Genomic DNA, 18,170 nt, shown 5'->3' with positions numbered 1-18,170 from the left:
GTTTTCTTTTGACATGGGGATTTTATTGGCTGCTTGATGATGATACCAAAGTAAAACAGGACGAAATATTTAAAAAATATTAATTTGGTGGCTGTTCTTAGGAGCACAGAGGAGTCATCTGTGAAAATATTGTGAAGTCAGAGTTCTGCAGGGCTGCCTTATAAAAACCTGGTGTTTGCAGGGGAGCTCACAGTGAGAGGTAGTCCTTGAGTTTCTCCATAATGGCATTAATTCCATCAGCTGGAACTATCATAACAGTCCTCAAAGGCTTCATTGGTACATCATCAAAGGACCATCTGCCACCCAAGCAGGTGTCGCTTTCCTCTTGCACAGAGTAGTTGAACTTCAGGAGGGCTTTCTGAACAACACAAAGAAAAAGCATTCAGGTTGAAATTTTTCACTAGCATGAAGACAACACATCAGCTAAACAAAGCAAAAATAATGGACCTATTATGCCAGGCTTATTAAGAAGATTTTTTCCACCATCTCCAAAGGTCCACCAAAAAAATTCTACTATTAAGTGTTTTAAACTACCTGATTTTCACAGGATTTATGTGATTCATAATAAACTCTAAAACATGAACAACATGAGCAATGGAAGCCCTACATCTTTACTCAATTCCAAGTCTGGTTATAATAGATTTCCTGGTCATAATTTTAAGGAACAGAATAACTGCCAAGTGCAAAAAGGCTTCTCTCTGTTTTATATGGCTGCAAGTGTCTGCCTCACCACATTCCATACTATTTCATGGCAATCTAATTAACCTTCTGTGTGATCAGGGAGGATATAGACTCCAACGCTAATTTAACACATACACATTATTAAGTGCAGAGAACCCACTTCATCTAACACCCTCCATAATGTTTAAAATTAATTTTTTTTTTTTAGAGACTGCTAAAAAAAGAAAAGCATCTTTGGTTTGAGTCCAATAATATTGCAGAATAGGATTTTTAAAGCTTGGGAAAAAGAAAAAAAAACAAAACAAAACACCCCACAATGAACAATTCATTGCATTTCAAAGCACGATTTTAATTTAATTTCCTGTGACTTCCCCTCCCCTGATTTGGTTTGGGAGCAGAACTGTGCAGACAGGTTGCCTTAGGAGAGAGGAAGTAATGTTTTCATCTCAGTATTTTAGCACTTCTTATTAATATACTTGCCCTGAGTAGAAGAGACACAAAAGGGAAGTGAGAGCTATTTGTTTGGATCTTCAGAAGTTTGTTTTTTCTGAGTAGATTTTGAAAGTAACAGGTGACCAGAAGGAAACACAAATCAACACACAAAAAGAGCCTCACTGCTCATCTCTCAACACTACTCTAAAAAAACCTGGATTTAATCTAAAAAGAGTTGTGATTGCATCTTTAAAAAATCTCCTCTTGAATTTGAGGTAAAACACTTGTTTTTGGGTGACATGTAAAGAAAAGTCAACATTTTGAATTGAAAGTATCACATGTGTTACCTCATGAAAGAATTCTTCCTCTGCATTTGCAAACATTAATTCCTCTTTTTGCTGATTTCTGCCTTCCCTCCTCTTAGCATTGCTCTTTGTGGCTTCTGTGAAGGTTTTGCTGATAAGAAGGTAATAGTGGCACTTCCCACAGGGTTTGTTTGTTCTCTGTGCCTCAGCCAGCTCTTTCCTAAAGATAAATAAACATTTACACATTTAAAAATATGTTTACATGCACAATTTAAATCCTAAACAAGCATATAATAAACCTTACAATGCATTACTATAGAAAGGATATTCACATTGCAGCCTATTATTTTATGAGTGCCTCAGAAAATACATTTTGCACCTTTATTTCTAGCACATAAATACACTATTTGCACTTTCAAACAATAAAAGTATTGATGTCTTTCCACACCTCACAAGATAAGCCTTTTTCCCCCAGAATCTTGTTCATGGTAGAGAGTCTGTGAAGTGATTCTAAGTGCAACTCTCCTTAAAAATGCATCACATTATCACTTCCACGAGGAATTACGACTGACGACACAGAAAATAACTCTTGCCCACCCTTGTGTTAGACATGTTGTCACTAAAACACTCCAAAATCTTTAGGAGAAAGAGGCTGGAATCTGAATTTGAGCCGTCCCAAGTGCTGTATTTGTGGTGACCTCAAAGTTCAGCCTTCAAGCACCTCATTTTTTTCCTCTAAAAACCTTCCTGACCAACCCCACCCTACAAATCCAAGTCAGAGTTCCTTAAAGGTCTCTTTAATTGCTTAAATGAGCCTGTCCCTCAATCCAAATGTTCCATTCCAGAGCCAGGCATTAACACATGAGAAGAAACATCCAAGTTGCTCTTAAAAAGTTCTCCTACACCCTACAAAAAGTTCTCATTTTTACATTTTCCCAGATCAATACGAAAATAATCCACAATACAAAGACAAAATAAACACAGCTAAATATAAGCTACACAGCCTATTTCTGCAGTAGAAAGGCACATATTTTTAAATTATATCCTCTTCTTTCGTAATTATTTTTATATTTTTAAGGGTTTTTATATGCTAAAGTAAAAAGAGTTTCCAAAGCCTGGAGATACAAAGAAAATTTTAAAAATTAACTAAAGGCATTATATGAGATTAAATCAATCTTTTTTGTTCATGCCTTACTTATAGATATAGTACCCCCTGTCTTAACACAGCTCCATATACATAAGATTTCTGCCAAAAAAACAAAACGAAGTGCTAGTCAACATCGTGTCAGGAAAAAAAAAAAAACAAACAACCAACCCAACAAACTTACTGGAGCTGCTGGTGCATGGGCAGAGCAATCTGGGGTGGAACATTGATGAACCTTTCACTGAGTATGAGCCCCACGGGCTTTGTGCTGTCGCTCAGGAGTTTGCTCAGCTGTTCGACCACGCGCTGCTCGCAGCTCCTCTCACAGCGGCTCAGAACCAGCTCTTTGATTTGCTCAGCGCACTGGGTACCCTGCAATCAAAAAGGGGTGTGTTTTCTTCACCTTGCAGAACAAATATTTGCACAAGAAAACCTTGAATGCCCACTTCTAGGGGGGGTTTCCTGCAGGCCTGGTGCTGAGGGCAAGCAGAAGTTGGCAGCTGGTGGGAACACCGAGCGCTCCACAGCAAAACTCCAAACTGAGGGGGATCAAAGTGGGGAAACACAAGAGACTGACAGCCCAGTTACCCTGGAATTACTGGATCTGGTTGTAGCTCTTTGCTTTATGTCTGACCTTCAGCAAGTTACTACAACAACAACAACAAAATCTAAGTCACAAGTGACTTTTATGACCCCATAGTGGAACTCAAAATCCTGATCCAGCTGTCCAGGCTTGTCCTACAGGGCAGAAAGCAGGATGCAGCCTCATTTATCACTAGCTAGATGTTAATGAGGAATACCAACCTTCCTTTCTGTTAAGTTCAGGCAGCTTATAAAACCAAAGACCTCATCGTCATCTTCATCATCATCGTCACTACTGTCCTCCTGGACTTCTGCTTGCTGTTGAAAGAAAGAAGAAGCAACAACTCAGACTGACATTCTATTTCCACTCTGCAGCAAAAGCTGTTTGTCTTTCCAGGAGGTGCTCAGCAGATTGCAACCACCCAGGTGATCTGTGCAAAGCACAACCTGCAAATTCTGGTGCTGCTTCACTGAACATCTTGGGTGTTCTCAGAGCCAGCTTTATATAAAGCCTGCTCGTGCATCTTCTGCAGCAGGGGCTTTTGAAAGGCACTAAAATTTGATAGCTCACATTCAATAAGCAGCATCTCGGTCCAAGGCACGGCAATACCTTAAGCAAAAGCAATTTTCTGCAGTTTCTAAAGCAGGGAAGCAAACCTGCAATGCCTTAAAACCCACAGAGCAATAAAGCTTTGACAGGGAGTGGGACACAGAGCTCAGCAAAACTCCACAATAAAAAAATCTGGGGAAAGAACTGGGGGGTCATGGTTGCAAGTAGGCACAGAAAATTTCAGCTCCCATAAAAGAATTACCCTCGAAGCCAAAAAGCAAGATACAAATTAAAGCCAAAAAGCAAGATACCAATTAAAGCATCTGCCTCTGAAATACAGGAATTATGTCATTTCAACAACAATTATTGTACTGTACTTACAAACATAAATTCTGCCTTACCTTGATAATACTTCCAATATGATTCTGTTGTATTAATATATCAGTTAACTCAGCAGTGTTAACAGGAGCTTTTAGAAACAACTGGAAGACAGGAAATAAAATATTAAGTTTTAGGCACTGACAACATATCATGGGCCACTTAGAAAATAAAGTTAGAAATGTCTCTAAGTTGTAATGGAATACTCTGTTCCATTTTTAATTTCTATTTAGTGAGGATTTTAATTAACTTGCTTCAATAGAATACTGTAAAGACTAAAAATCAGCTTCTTGAAGTGCTTTCTCCTGGACCCTCCACACACAAGGTTTTCTGGGCAGCAATTAACATTATGAGGACAGAAAGATGTACACACTGTGAAAGAATAATCCAATATTTCACTGGGCCAACTTACTGAAACCATGGTTTAGGAGACACACGTTCACATGCAGCTGTAACTATTTAATCTCCATGAGCTGAAGAAGAGTCAAACTATAAATCAATACAGAAAATGTGAACTGATATCTCTGCTTAACTCTTTAGATATTATTCATCACAGTGGACATACCAACCAAGCTAATAGGTAGTCAAAGTACCTGTTGCAGTAACTTCTTTATCCCATTGTAGTCATTGTCTGATATGGAATGTGCTTCAAATTCAATGTTCACTTCCTGTGGGGAAGTAAAATAGAGAATATCAAACACACTTGGCAAGAACCTTGAAGACAAGTAATGGTAAATACCAGAAATAAAACTTATTTCCATGTTTCAGTGACCTCAGCAATTGTCAGTTATCGTCTCTTCTGTGAAAGAAGCAGAGCAGCTGTGGCTGCCCCATCCCTGGAAATGTTCAGGTTGGATGGCACTTGGAACAACCTGGGATAGCGTAAGGTACCTCTGCCCAGGGCAGGGGGAACAAGATGAGCTTTAAGGTCTATTTCACCTATTTAAAAAAAAAGGCAAATACAGACTCATCATGTATTTTGGTGTGTCCTAGCTTGCTGCTGTGGGTTTCATCTCCTCCCTCCATGTTTCTTCCAAAGCAAAGCCAGAGCCTGCAAAGCAAGCTGTTAGGAGTTGAAGGGAAGGGCTTGATATGGCAAAATTAAAAATGCCCTTAAAATATTACTTCACAAAGTTCTAAGTCTGCACAGTTATAAATGCTCAGTACATTTCTTTACTTTACAAAGCACATCTTGAAGTCTTATACAAGAATTTATGGAAACTCAATATATCTTTATATCAAGACTTAAAAACTGAAACAGATGTAAGAGTGATATATCACCCTCAAAAGCTGGGCTACTAAATTAAAATAAGTGTTATATTGCAAATTTTATCCAGATGAACTGAAAAGAAAGCACAGTAGTGCAGGACACACAGAAACCATCCTCAAAACCCTTGTCACTGAAGACTCAAGAAACTTCATCCACAACTCAATAAAACCCACTGTCCTACCCACATTGTGCAGGGATGTTGGGCACTTTTAAGAAAAAGGAGGAAAAAGAAAGGATTATAGTCATTAGCTTCAATTTTTTAGTGTTGAAACAGTAGTGAAGTGTCTTTTACCAGTTTACAAACACTGAACAGGACACACAGCACCAGCAGTGCCAGTCCAGAACCTCAACATATGTTAGCTCAAACCAGGGCAGTGCCCATTCAATGGTCTCAGAGGGCTTTTCCAGCCTAAATGATTCTGTGCTTCTGTGCACTGACTCTGAACTCCTACTAAAATCTTCAGATAAGGCAATCTGTTATTTTCACAGGGCTTAAAAAGGCCAAGAATAGAAGTATCTGTGGATTCTAAGCTGGTACATTTTAAATTAAATATTTTGCAGCAGTGACTGTGTTCACCAGGATTTCACTTTTAGTTGATTATGTTCCTTTATCTTAGCTCAGGCCTTACTTAAGTTAGCAAATAAAAAACCCACAAACCCAATCTTTAAAAAAACCCCATATCCTGGTAAGAAGTGTAGGTTTAATTGTGTTATCAGTTGTAGGAACATGATGGAAAAGCACATTTCCCCTTTGCTAGAAACGTCTGCCACATTGAATGGGCACTGCCCTGGTTTGACCTAACACATGCTGAACTTCTGGACTGGCACTGCTGGTACCCAGACACCCTCCTGAACACCTTCCCCAAGCATCCCCCTAAACAAACACCCTCCTAACACCTTCACGAACATCCATCCCCCCAAACATCCTCCTACACACTTTCCTAAGCATCCTCCTAAACAAATATCCTCCTAAACATCTTCACCAACATCCATCCCCCCTAAACATCCTCCTACACCTTCCCCAAGCATCCTCCTAAACAAACACCCTCCTAAACACCTTCAGGAACACTCATTCCCCCTAAACATCCTCCTACACACCTTCCTAAGCGTCCTCCTAAACAAACACCCTCCTAAACATCTTCACGAACATCCATCCCCCCTAAACATCCTCCTAAACACCTTCCCAAGCATCCTCCTAAACAAACACCCTCCTAAATATCTTCACGAACACCCATCCCCTCCAAACATCCTCCTAAACACCTTATCAAGCATCCTCCTAAACAAACACCCTCCTGAACATCTTCACTAACACCCATTCCCCCAAATATCCTCCTAAACACCTTATCAAGCATCCCCCTAAACAAACACCCTCCTGAACATCTTCACCAACATCCATCCCCCCAAACATCCTCCTAAACACCTTCCCAAGCATTCTCCTAAACTAACACTCTCCCCAACATCCTCCCTCCCGAACATCCCCCCAAATATCGCCCCAAACATCCCCCAAGCGCCCTCCCGGCCCCGCTGCCCTCTCCTCATCACCTCATCGATCGGCTCCTCCGAGTCCGAGCCCTCCGAGCCGTCCGATTCCCCGGACCCCGATCCCGATGCCGATCCCGAGTCGCTGTCGGGGCCGCGGCCCGGGGCCCTGCGCTTGGCCGGCGTGGCCATGGCCCGTGTGGCTGCGGGGAGCGACGGCGGGCCCGGGATGTCACCCAACGTCACCCGATGTCACCGTGTGTCGCGACAGAGAGGGCGGCCGGTGCGCGGCGCTGGGAAAGGCGGCGTGTGATGTGTGCGTGTACACGACAACACTGCCCGGACCGCCCCTTCTGCCCAAACCCCCGGATTTCCTCTCGGCGCTGCTGCTGTCACTTCCTCCCGGTTGGAATTCCTGCGTGGAAGGGGCTGTTCGGCTCCGCCAGGATCTGCCCGGGGAGGGGTCGGAGTGCCCGTCCCTGGGGGTGTCCAGGGGGACCCGCCGGACGCGGCGCTCAGGTTTGGGCTCGGCGGGTCCCGGAGGGCTTTTCCAACCCCGGCGGTGCCGGGAATGCTGCGCTTTGGAAGGAGCGGGGTATCCCGAGCGCCTCTGACACGATTAAATATCATTAGTAAAAAAAAAAAAAAAAAAAAAAAATAGTATTAGTAAAAATTAGTATGGGTAAAAGTTAGTCAAAAGTTGCGAGTTGAAACAGGAGTCAAGCGCTTGCTGCTTGTTTTTGGTTGTTTGTGTTTTTTTGTTTGGTTTTTTTTTGTGTGTGTTTTTGGTTTTGTTTTGTTTTTAAAGATAATTCCCAGATTCGCCTGAATTAGGTTCCCTAGTTCCGGATAGTTCCAGGCCGACAAGCACAAAAGGCAGCGAGGTGCAGCACAGCAGTCAGCACAGCGCGAACGTTCTCTCTGTGAAAAATAATACCAGTCAGGAAAACACGTGGGAAAACCCCTTAGCACTGAAATTACCGAAGTGGGGATTAATGACTGAATAATTTCGAACGTTCTCCGTTTCAGTCTTTTTGTCTAATTAACGAAGGAAGGTGAGTGTTAATGTCCTGCTGGCAGCCGCAAGTGCAAGGCTCAGGGCCTGGGATGTAATTCCAGCTTTACGAATACAAACCAAGTAGGTTAAAATTTTTGTTTCCTTTAAAGCATCAAACACGCCTCTGTTTATTTTTTTAATTGTTTGTTTGTTTGTTTGAGAGCTGTGCATGCTCTGGGAGTACTTAAGTCATTGCCAAAATGTGAATATTGATGCCCAGGGAAAGAATTCGGTGTAGGAAGGTGAATTGTCATATTTTTGCTGCTGCACTAAAACTGCCTTTCTGGGGATGCAGGCTGTGTGTGTATAGTTTTCCATTGGATGTGTGAATTTATGTTTGGAATTAATTACTAATGACTAACTGCTTTTGGTAAAAATGTGTGATGTAGTAGAAGGGTCAGAGCTTTTTGCCGCTCCTCTGAACCAGTTTTGTTGTTGAGTTTTGCGACTCAGACACCCAAATAGCAGGAATTATTCTCAAATCATTTGCTGTTGTTGTTATTTGATTATATATGTCTTACATTATCTGGGTATTGGGTAGGTTTCTGGACCATACTCCACAGCACCCTTGCAGGTGGGGTTTTATCTTCCCTGGTTATTAAACCCATCTAATTGTGGTAAAACATTTGAATCTTTATAATTATTTATTTTAAAGAGAATTTGCTAGTGTGCAACCAGGAAAGTAACACACAGGTAATTAGGGTAAATGTGCCTTTTTAGAGAATGGATTTCTGTTTTTATGATTGGTACATTTGTAACTTTGCATTCAACAGCAAAGTGCAAGCTTTTCAGGAACTGAGAACTATCACCTTCCATTTTAATGGCAGAATGTGTGTTTTCAGTCTGGCATTGTTAACTGGAGATACATGAAAGAAAGCACGTGAATATTATGATTGTATATATTATATTCAGGTAGACACAACATATGTTGTATTTAAAAAATCATGTTGAAACACAATTTTCTCTTTAGAAAAGGGTGAATGCATCAGATCAAATATTTGCATCATTATTATGATGAGCAGAGGGTGAAAAGCAGCATGGAAATTAATAGAAAAAAATAACTTTTCTGGAGATAGGAGCTGATTACATTGCAGAACGTGATGGCATTGTAGGGGTTGTTGCTGCTTTTACAAAATCCTCTTTAAAAAAATGTGTTCTCCTTGATGGCTTCCACGGGAGCCTGTTCCCTGAGCAGTGTTATCTAAAGGCAGCATGTTATTTTTTGGCCTTATCAGGGTGGATATTCCTGCCCAGAGAGTGCCCAGTAACTGCTTACTCACTGTGCAGGGAGCTGTACAAGTGGTAGCAACCCAGTTCTTTGGAGCTGAGCTGTTGAAGTCACTGTTCAAGTAGATCTCATTTAGATCTCATTTAGATAAATTCCATTCTTGTATTTCAGAGTTCTGCTGCTCTTACTTGGTGAACAATGAAGGTTCTGCTGCTGAAGGATCCCAAAGACAAAGACACGGGACCAGATCCGTATATTAAAGTGAGTAAACTTTAAAAAAAAAAAGGCAAACAAATGGGTCACTTCACTGTTAAATAATAGTGTCAGGTGGATGTAACTGTTTCAGGTGGAAAACATGAATTAATTAATTAATCAGAATTAGGAGTGGATGTTTGTAGCTGTGATGTTTTCTGAGGAAAATAATCAAAAATAGGGGGACGTGTCTGAAATTATGCTAAGGGAAAAAGTGTCCTAGAAAATAAGCTCTTACTGCAAGAAGTTATGTTAGTTATGGGGCATTTTTACTGACTTCACTTTTAAAGCCCTCAGCAAAGTACTGATATTAAACCAGTTTCATTTTAATTAATTAATATTGATTATGTTCATATGGATAGAGCTAAAATTAGAAGAATTCTTAGTATTTTTACTGGGAATGTAATGTGAAATAGAGGTTAGTTGGTGGTGGGGTCCTTTCTGCTGCTGCCTTTAGTCATGTGAGTCTTGTTGTAAGAGCAGTTCTGTTGGAGGATTTCTGTTTAACAGGAATTATTCCTTTAGAAGAATGAATTCTTTAGAAGGACATGTATTTACAGAATTACAGAGATGTACAGGAACATTTTCAGGGCTGGGGGTTTCAGAGTTATCCTATAACTCAGGAGGCCTCAGTTCCACAGCTATTTGTTCAATAGCATGTTGAAATACTAACAAATAACAAACATAATAAATACTAACATAATAAATACTAACAAATAACAAACATAATAAATACTAACATAATAAACACTAACAACTAACAAACCAAACCAGATCTACCATTAAGAGGCAATCAAATGCCTTTTAATTTTGCTTTAGTACAAAGAAATGCTTGTGATGGCTTTTAGTCAGTTCTTTAAAAAAGGGGAAAACCTGCTTTTTGGAACCCATTTCAAGAGCTGCAAACCCTTTCTTACTAGGAATTAGGATTGTACGGCCTCGAAGCAACGTTGATCCCAGTTTTGTCATTTGAATTCCTGTCTCTTGAAAGCTTATTTGAAAAGGTGAGTTCTAAATGATTCCAGTTGTCTTACTTTAAACAAAATTTAGGCCATGCTTGCCACGATCCCGTGTGTTATCTTGATTTAATTGTGCCCTTTGTGGTACCTTTTTTTAGCTGTGTATAATAAAATTCACATTTCAGTTAATGGACCATAGACAGACACAAGTGTTGGGGCATTTCGAAGCTGTTCTGTTCCTCTCAAGGTTGTAAAGAATTGATCAACCTCATTTTCAAATTAATTTACTAATTGTTTTTTGTTTACTTCTTGATTTCCTGTTCATAAGTAGCTTTCTCACCCAGAGTGCTATGGAGGCCTAGTTTTTACCAGTCCAAGGGCACTGGAAGCCATCAAAATATGTTTAAAAGAGAACAGTAAAAAAGAAGGTAAGTGCATATTTATATTCCTTGGTCTTCCTCTTTCAGTGTCTTGTGAAATCTGTATTTTATGGAGTTTCATTTCACCCACCAGTAGATGTTTGCAGCATGATTTTTTTAAAAACAGCTGTATCTTATAGTTCTGGTGGCATCCTAAAGGGCTCCTGGTGGATTGAGCTTTTAAGGGTTGGGTTTTCCACACTTGAAAATGAAAGGAAGGAGCCTTTGGTGCAAATTCCTGATTAGTAAGAGCTTTTCCACTTGTGGTTATCTCATGAACAAGGAATATTTTGCTGCAGTGCCTGGTGTATTCACTATTTTCCTCCCTTAAAGAGAAAATAATCTTATAAAACCTGGCCACTGCTTCTGTGCCTGCATAATTCGTATGAAATGTTACAGAAACAGAGATTTCTCTGTCTTGAATAAAAAAAAAACCCTCAAGTGAATGAATTATTAGCTTAAAAACAGAGCCTAAATACTCATACATGTGCCTAAATTTAAATTTATGTCTGAATCTCCCTTTGCACAGTGTCCTTTTTTTCCCTGCCAGTTCTGGCAAGTTTTTAATGCCAAAAATGAACATTGCAGGTTCAATGGGATCTGGCACAGGGGCAAAGTGTGCATTAAAAATGCTGTTTAACCAGAGCAGCCAAGAACTAGTTACTTAAATGAAGCTTTTAAAAACATGTTGTAGACTGCTGTTTACACAATGAAAAAATACATTAAAAATTCGTTTTGTGCATCCAGTGCTGCAAAATGCAGTGGGAATATCAGTTATTATTATTTTGCTGTATTTGTAGATTAAAAAGAAGTCCAAATAATTGTAAAAAAGCATTCATATATTTTGTTGCCACGTGCTTTAATTTAACTTAATTCAATGTTTTTCAGCCTGGTCAAAATCTCTTCAGCAAATGTGGAATATCAAACCGACATATGTGGTTGGAAAAGCTACAGCTTCTTTAGGTAAGCTGGGTTTAAAACAGAAATCTTAGGTAATATCTGGCTTTTAGTACAATTTTTTGGAATATTAGCTGGGTGCTCAGAAAAAAATACGAGTGAGTGTTCTAACTGAGTAATTTGGAAAACAGGTATTTTTATACCTGCCTTCTGGATTTCTGCTCCTTTTATTGCAAAGTGATGGTCACTAATGGAAAAAAATGGGTCAAAACAGGAAAAACACCCCTTTGTTCTTAATTTGCTTGTGTTTTTTTTCATTCTGTTTGGAAATCAAATTGGATGAGGGGGATTATAACCTGACTGAGACTGTGCACACACTCACCCTTTCAGCCCATATTTCTGTGACAGGAAATCTGAATTTTTCTCGTTGTTTTCAATGCTTTTCCCTGCTCCTTTTGGTTGCAGTAGAAGAAATTGGCCTCACCCCACAAGGAGAAAAGTGTGGGAATGCCGAAAAGTTGGCCGAGTATATTTGCTCAAGTAAGTAGCTAAAATGTTCTGGTTAAATTAAGGTTTCAGGGTTTCCTAAAGATAAAATCTAGTGCACAGTGAGACAGGAAAAATACCTGCTGCAAATACCTCTTGTGTGTAGGAGCTGTGAATTCAGCTGCTGGCTCTGAAACACAATAAAAAAATACCTCAAAATGAATATACAAGATATTAATTTATGTGAAATCTTAAACTCTGTAATTGATTAATCACATTATATGGGCCAGTAGGCAAAGTTTGTTTTTGCTGAAAGATCAGAGCTGTCATGGTTGGAAATTGCTGCTTAATCATAAGATTTAAATGCTGAATGAGCACATGGTTTCAGAGGGATCTGCTTTTGAGCACCAGAGAAGAGTGGTTTTGAAGAAGTTAAAATGGTGCTTGAAGTTTTGTTTAATCATTCTGTTGTGATTAGAGCTGTAATGCTGATCTTTGCTGCATCAAATTATCAGATTATTGGGTGATTTTTAAAGCCTTGTTAGCCCACTTCCTCCCCTTTTGTTTTTACTGTAATTTGTTAAAATTTCCAGTAGTTACAAGAAACATTTCTAGGCTTAGGGGCTGATTATTTTTGGAGTGGATGGGTCAGTACAAGCTGTGAAAAAAGAGGCTGTGTTTTTGTACAGATGCCAGAGAATTGATCAGCAAAGTCTGCACAGTAGCAGAGATTTATAGGTGAAAGGAAAATAGGATTGGGGCTGGCAAATATTGCTTTTCCTGGGCACAGTGTTCTCTAATTCACTGGAAAATAAAACATTTTAACTGTGTGGAGTATTTAATGATAACAGTCATAGTTGCCAGCACAAGATTGAATAATCAATTGTGAAAATTAAAAATTACACTTCACAATACAAAAAGGCCATAAGGGAGAACAACCCATCTCTCCTCTTCAGCAGATGCATTAAAGCAAAGAGAGGTTTTAGCTGATTTTTTTTAGTGCTACAAAATCTACTTCTGGCAATGAATTCAATGTTTGCCAGTTGGCAGGTGCAGGGATTCTTTTGAGGAGGAAGGCAAGAGAAATACCTGTTTGTTCTGTTGGAGGAATGTGAAAAAATTCAACCAAACAAATTGTTGGGGGCTGCTTGTTGTTGATACCTGTAATCATCCTCCAGGATTTATTGGATTGTGCATATTTGTGAGCTCTCCATTGGTTTGTAACAACCTCAGAAGTACAGATTCAATTCTATCATGCTCCCTGGTATTGTATATACTCATTTTTTTAGGCATAAAAGATGTAGATGAAAAGAACAGAATTTTTTATATCATTACAGTTTATTGTCAGAATAAAAGGAAAATCTGACGTAATGAGATTTTTTTGTTGTTTACCTTTTGTGCCTTTAAAAAATATTTCAACCTAAGGGACTGAGAAATAAAGGAATTAACTCTGTAACTGGCTCTACTCTTTTCAAGGCAAATATTTGGTTACAGAAGTGGGGAATGCCATTACTTGTTGTGTTGCTCAGGCCTAGTGAGGAATTTTTCTGTCCTTTGTAAACACAAGTCCCAAAGGATTTGTGGTTCTTTGCAGGTGTCATATTGACATTTCAGTTAACTGACAGGAGTTGCAGGAGAATTGACGCTGAAAAATAAGATGAAATCTTATTTTAAAACCTTTTGCATTCTGAGCTGAGTTTATCCTTCCTTCTATAATTTATGATGAGCATATCTATGTTTTCTAATAAAATTCAATGTGCAGGCAGGACAGTGAGGTGTATCTGTGATGACCCCTGGGAGGGTCTCTCCATTTGATTTTTCCTGTGCTGCCCTTTATTTTTTATCCCTGAGGAATCTCTGGTGCTCCATAAACCAAGAATCTCCTTCCAGCACTTAAAAGCATTTCTCTTACTGGTGAGGGTGTCTCAAACATGTATTAACAAATCTGAATTAGTGCTGAAGGGATGTGTTGAGGGCTTCCCATTTCTTTTGAAAGCTGAATGCAAAGCTGGAGCAGCTGTGGGGAATTTCACCTTGATATTTTCTCTGATTTTGTTATTTATAGAGAAGGCAAACTGGGTGAAAGTCTGCTGTTAAATTGCTAATTTGACAAAAGCCAGGGAGGATATCCCCTTCCATCCCAGCCAGTGGAACCAGAACCCTTTTTGACTTGGGGAAGTAAAGTAGAATTGCAGATAGATTGAAACTTTTCAGCTGAAAAAAAAAAATGTTCTGCCCTCTTCTTTGTCTGCCTGAATATTCTTTTATAGAGAGAGATCTGTCATATATTGAGTGGGACTGAGGTTTTAAATATAAAATTGAGGCAGATTGTGTTGAGGAGGAGGAGGAGATAAATTCCTTTGTGGAATGGCAGGGGGAATAGAAATGCAGTTTATCTTTGGGGAGATCTTTTTAGGCAAAGTATTCATATTCCAGCTATGGAATATTTTTAATGTACATGCTAAGTAGCCTCTGCCCTCTGAATTGGGGATGCAGCTGCACTGCAGATGTTTTGAGCTACCTTAGGGCTGTGTCTGTGGTGAGGCATTTGATAAATCAGCATTTGATACCTTTACAGTGTATCAAATGTACCGTGTTTACTCTTTTATTAAAGACCTGAGCTAATTAAAGTTCTCGTTTGTGTGTTTGCAGGAGAGAAACCGAATTCCTCAGCTCTCCTTTTTCCTTGTGGAGCCCTGAAAAGAGAAGTTCTCCCTACAGTGCTTAGAGAGAAAGGTTGAGCTTCCCCAGAGACTCCTTTTAATTAGTCAGGGATGAGAAAAGTTGCCTCTAAAGCTCGTGTGCCAGGTTTGAATAAGTGAAAATGGAACTTGCTGCTAAGTTGGCTGCAAGTTGGAGGATGGGAGTAAACACTGGGAGGGGTGGATGGCTGCCCACAGCTCTGGGCCATACAAATCCTTCAGGAAAATTTTTATCTCTCTTTTTAGCCTAAAATAATATGCTTCAGGGCAATTAGTATGTTGTGGGTGTTTAATTGAGATAATAGAAATTCAAGAAACCCCATTTAATCATGGCTGTGTGTCCTGGTTCCAGGCATACCTCTGGAGAGCCTGACTGTTTATCAAACTACCCAGCACCCTGATCTGCAGGAATCTTTGAGCAGTTACTTCTCACAGCAGGTACTGGACACTGATGGAGTTGGAGGGTTTTTTGGGGCATGTGACAATATTCTTCTTTTAGTGGTGAACTGAAATACCCCTGGACACCTTTGCTTTATATCACAAACCAGAATTCCAGTAGTAACCTGCCCTGCATGGTTTGTGTTCCTTCTCTGATTATCCAGTCTATGAATGCTTTACTGATCTCATTGTAAGTGTTAGAATTCCAACTGACATGCTGTTGGAAGGTGTATTGAGATGTGTTTGCCAGAATTATTAGTGGTTTTCCCTTTTTAAGAGCATTTAGTGAAGGTCATTCAGGAGCAGTGGGTGCATTGTAAAAATAGTGATGGCTTTAAATTTTTTCAGTATTGGATTTCTGAATTTTCCACTTGTAGGAGCCTCATGGAATTATGGAATTGTTTGGGTTGAGTGGAGCCTTACAGACCATCCCATTCCACCTCCTGCCATGGGCAGGGACACCTTCCACTAGCCCAGGTCCTGTCCAGCCTGGCCTTGGACACTTCCAGGGATGGGGCAGCCACAGCTCCTCTGGGCAACCTGTGCCAGGGCCTCACCAGGGGAACAGTTTCTTCCCAATATCCCATCTAACTCTGTCCTCTGGCAGTGGGAAGCCATTTCTCCTTGTCCAGTCCCTCCAGGACCTTGTCCAAAGTCCCTCTCCAGCTCTCTTGGTGCCCCTTTAGGTACTGGAAGGGACTCTTAAGGTCTGCCTGGAGCCTTCCAGGCTGAATTTGGCAGTTTTATTTGGCTGCAGCAGATTCCTGCTGCAATCCTAACTCAGTTTATTCTGGGAGTGCCAGCCCTTCCATGCAGTTCTAAGGCATCACCTTGTCTTTACCAGAGGATCTCAGGGCAGAGAGAACTTGGGGAACTTGTGACTAAGTTTTTGGTTACAGTCACTCCTGAATTTCAGCATTCTGTGGCAGGATGGGCTTTGGCAAGGCTGTCTGTGCCACAGGAATCCCTTTCTGCTGGCTTCACTGCAGTTTTCTCATCCATAAAACCCCTTTCCATCCACATGGAAGCAGCTGAAGGGATTTCTGTGACGAGGCACTGCTGGAACAGGGAGGGATCTGTGCAAACCTCTGCTTCCTTTCACTCAGGGAATCCCTGCAAGCATCGTGTTCTTCAGCCCATCTGGTGTCAAATTCTGCCTCCAGCATATTCAGAAGCTTTCAGGGGATGTGATCAACCATGTCAAGGTATCTTCTGTTAAAAATAGTGAAACACAAGAGAGGATAAATTTGGGGTGGGCAAGTGAGAGATAGGAAAGTTGTTTTCTCTTACTGAAGGTGGGAGGAGCTCTTGCTTGAACTTGGGCTGAAGCTGATTAAAATTCCTCTCACTTTTGCTGTTCTGAGGGACTAAGAGCTTTAAATGTTTGTAATGATGGGATAAATACGAATCTTTCCTAAGTAATTTCCGAGTAGCTCAACTGAGGGGTGGTTTTTAACACTGAAAATCATCCTGAATTGGTCAGTGGTGTTGAGGAAGCTCAGCTGTGTGAGTGGGGAAGTGGAAGGGCCCACACCTGAGTGGGGATGCTTTGCCTGAGCATTTCAACTGGAAATTTTTGTCATTCCAGTTCGCTGCCATCGGGCCAACAACTGCAGAGGCCCTGGAAGCTGCAGGGATCCCTGTGAGCTGCACTGCAGGGAGCCCCACTCCCCAGGACCTCGCCGTGGGGATCCACAAAGCCCTTCACCCCCAGAACTGCTCCTTACCCAAGTGAGAGCCCGGGGGGCCTGGGAAGGTGAACACGGTGCTGGAGGAGGGGTTTCCATTTGCAGATCTGTTGTTGTGCAAGAAGAGTGTTTTTCAGGAACACACAACACTCTAATCAGGGACTGGTGTGAGGAGGTTGCACCTAAATGTCTAAGAAACGTGGAACCTGCCCAGGAACTCTTAAAACATCCAACCATTCCCCTTTCCTCCTGTGAATGTGAGTGTTTTATCCTTGGAAAGCAGCTGTGAACACCTGTACCCTGAAATCAGTTCCTCACATCACCTCAGGTATCTCCCAGCGCTCAGGTCAGGTTTTAATTTCTCTGTATGATCAATTTTAAAGACATGTCTTCTTTTCAGTGAAGTATTTTCTTTTGTGAACCTGTTTCTTGTTCTGCTTTTTCAGATATTTATGTGAAAATGATGGCTGTAGATTCTCAGTGAGATGGGAGAGTTCTTGCAGTGAAGTTGCACTTTGTGGGGCTAATTCAGGTCAGCTGTTGCCCCTCAATGTCCTCACAGTATGGGGTCATAAAAATTAGGTTTGGCTTTCTGTTCCTGTAAAGAAGGAGGGTTTATTAACAGGGAAATAAACTGGCTTATCAGAGTTAATAATGGTGTTAGAGTTGTGTTTTGGATGTAGTTTATGCTTTGTTTATCTGTGAAACGGGAAAAATAATCCTATTTAGCACTAATGCCAAGGGATTCATAGAAGATTTAAATCATAATATACTCAATTATAATCCTCCTGAAAAAAAATGATCATTTGTGATGTTAGCAGAGTGCTGAGGTTCCTGGAATAACAGAGAAGCCTTTACTTGCCTTACAATCCTGTTATCTGAATTCTGAGGATGTGACCTGAGTTTCCAGCCAGGTGAGATGCTCCAGACCTGGAACAAGAGTTAATCTGAGCCCAGTCGTGCTCCTGCAAACTGAACTCGTTTCAGGTTGTGGGTTCATCAGTGCAGCTGCAGACAAGTGTTTGGCTTTATAAAGCAGTTCCATTTCTTGAGGTGAAATGGAATCTCAGAAGGAGAATCATGGAATAGTTGGGGCTGGAAGGGACCTTAAAGAAAGCTCATCTAGTTCCATGTGCATACATGTAAAAACTGTTTCTTCCTTTAAATAAAAGTGTTTTATGCTTTTATTATACAATAGTGAACCACATTTATTTGTAGAAGAA

General features: G+C 40.5%; 2 protein-coding genes and 1 long non-coding RNA gene across 11 annotated transcripts; 1 reads left to right on the top strand and 2 right to left on the bottom strand.

Annotated features, from left to right (window-relative positions):
- Position 1: 1 nt before the first annotated feature.
- Positions 2 to 7,160, bottom strand: BCCIP (BRCA2 and CDKN1A interacting protein). Its single transcript, XM_050305376.1, has 7 exons — positions 6,885 to 7,160; positions 4,666 to 4,740; positions 4,096 to 4,176; positions 3,367 to 3,462; positions 2,747 to 2,934; positions 1,461 to 1,638; positions 2 to 358 (listed from the first exon to the last, which is right to left on the bottom strand). Exons 1-7 carry the CDS (start codon positions 7,011 to 7,013, stop codon positions 188 to 190), a joined length of 918 nt encoding a protein of 305 aa, XP_050161333.1. The 5' UTR covers positions 7,014 to 7,160; the 3' UTR covers positions 2 to 187.
- Positions 4,747 to 6,628, bottom strand: LOC126634749 (uncharacterized). Of its 2 annotated transcripts, none has more exons than XR_007627426.1 (3): positions 6,603 to 6,628; positions 6,359 to 6,521; positions 4,747 to 6,199 (listed from the first exon to the last, which is right to left on the bottom strand). It is a non-coding gene; the product is annotated as an uncharacterized LOC126634749 (long non-coding RNA). The 2 variants fall into 2 exon arrangements; XR_007627425.1 differs by having other exon boundaries at positions 4,747 to 6,358; positions 6,439 to 6,521.
- Positions 7,161 to 7,212: 52 nt separating the features above from the next.
- On the top strand, positions 7,213 to 17,602 carry UROS (uroporphyrinogen III synthase). 8 transcript variants are annotated; one of them, XM_050305383.1, is made up of 11 exons: positions 7,235 to 7,340; positions 7,851 to 7,959; positions 9,278 to 9,367; positions 10,279 to 10,362; positions 10,649 to 10,745; positions 11,625 to 11,699; positions 12,099 to 12,173; positions 14,772 to 14,855; positions 15,174 to 15,259; positions 16,366 to 16,464; positions 16,848 to 17,602. In XM_050305383.1, exons 3-11 carry the CDS (start codon positions 9,305 to 9,307, stop codon positions 16,992 to 16,994), a joined length of 810 nt encoding a protein of 269 aa, XP_050161340.1. In that variant the 5' UTR covers positions 7,235 to 7,340; positions 7,851 to 7,959; positions 9,278 to 9,304; the 3' UTR covers positions 16,995 to 17,602. The 8 variants fall into 8 exon arrangements, with proteins under 8 accessions (XP_050161339.1, XP_050161341.1, XP_050161337.1 ...); XM_050305382.1 differs by lacking the exon at positions 7,851 to 7,959 and having other exon boundaries at positions 7,213 to 7,340; XM_050305384.1 differs by lacking the exon at positions 7,851 to 7,959 and having other exon boundaries at positions 7,233 to 7,416.
- The last annotated feature ends 568 nt before the right edge of the window (positions 17,603 to 18,170 follow it).

The sequence above is a fragment of the Myiozetetes cayanensis genome, unplaced genomic scaffold (genome assembly GCF_022539395.1).
Source record: "Myiozetetes cayanensis isolate MyiCay16 unplaced genomic scaffold, myiCay2020 scf10, whole genome shotgun sequence".
NCBI classification, from domain to species: Eukaryota; Metazoa; Chordata; class Aves; order Passeriformes; family Tyrannidae; genus Myiozetetes; species Myiozetetes cayanensis.
This window is presented reverse-complemented; position numbering and strand designations above follow the sequence as displayed.

What these genes read in the sequence shown, in the direction of transcription:
- UROS (XM_050305382.1), top strand. Translation starts at nt 9,305, where the DNA reads ATGAAGGTTCTGCTGCTGAAGGATCCCAAAGACAAAGACACGGGACCA. An exon ending in GACCAGATCCGTATATTAAA is followed by an intron (nt 9,368 to 10,278) that starts GTGAGTAAACTT and finishes CTTTCTTACTAG; the next exon opens with GAATTAGGATTGTACGGCCT. An exon ending in ATGTGATCAACCATGTCAAG is followed by an intron (nt 16,465 to 16,847) that starts GTATCTTCTGTT and finishes TTGTCATTCCAG; the next exon opens with TTCGCTGCCATCGGGCCAAC.
- BCCIP (XM_050305376.1), bottom strand. Translation starts at nt 7,013, where the DNA reads ATGGCCACGCCGGCCAAGCGCAGGGCCCCGGGCCGCGGCCCCGACAGC. An exon ending in CGGAGGAGCCGATCGATGAG is followed by an intron (nt 4,741 to 6,884) that starts GTGATGAGGAGA and finishes ACTTCCCCACAG; the next exon opens with GAAGTGAACATTGAATTTGA. An exon ending in CCCATGCACCAGCAGCTCCA is followed by an intron (nt 1,639 to 2,746) that starts GTAAGTTTGTTG and finishes ATTTATCTTTAG; the next exon opens with GAAAGAGCTGGCTGAGGCAC.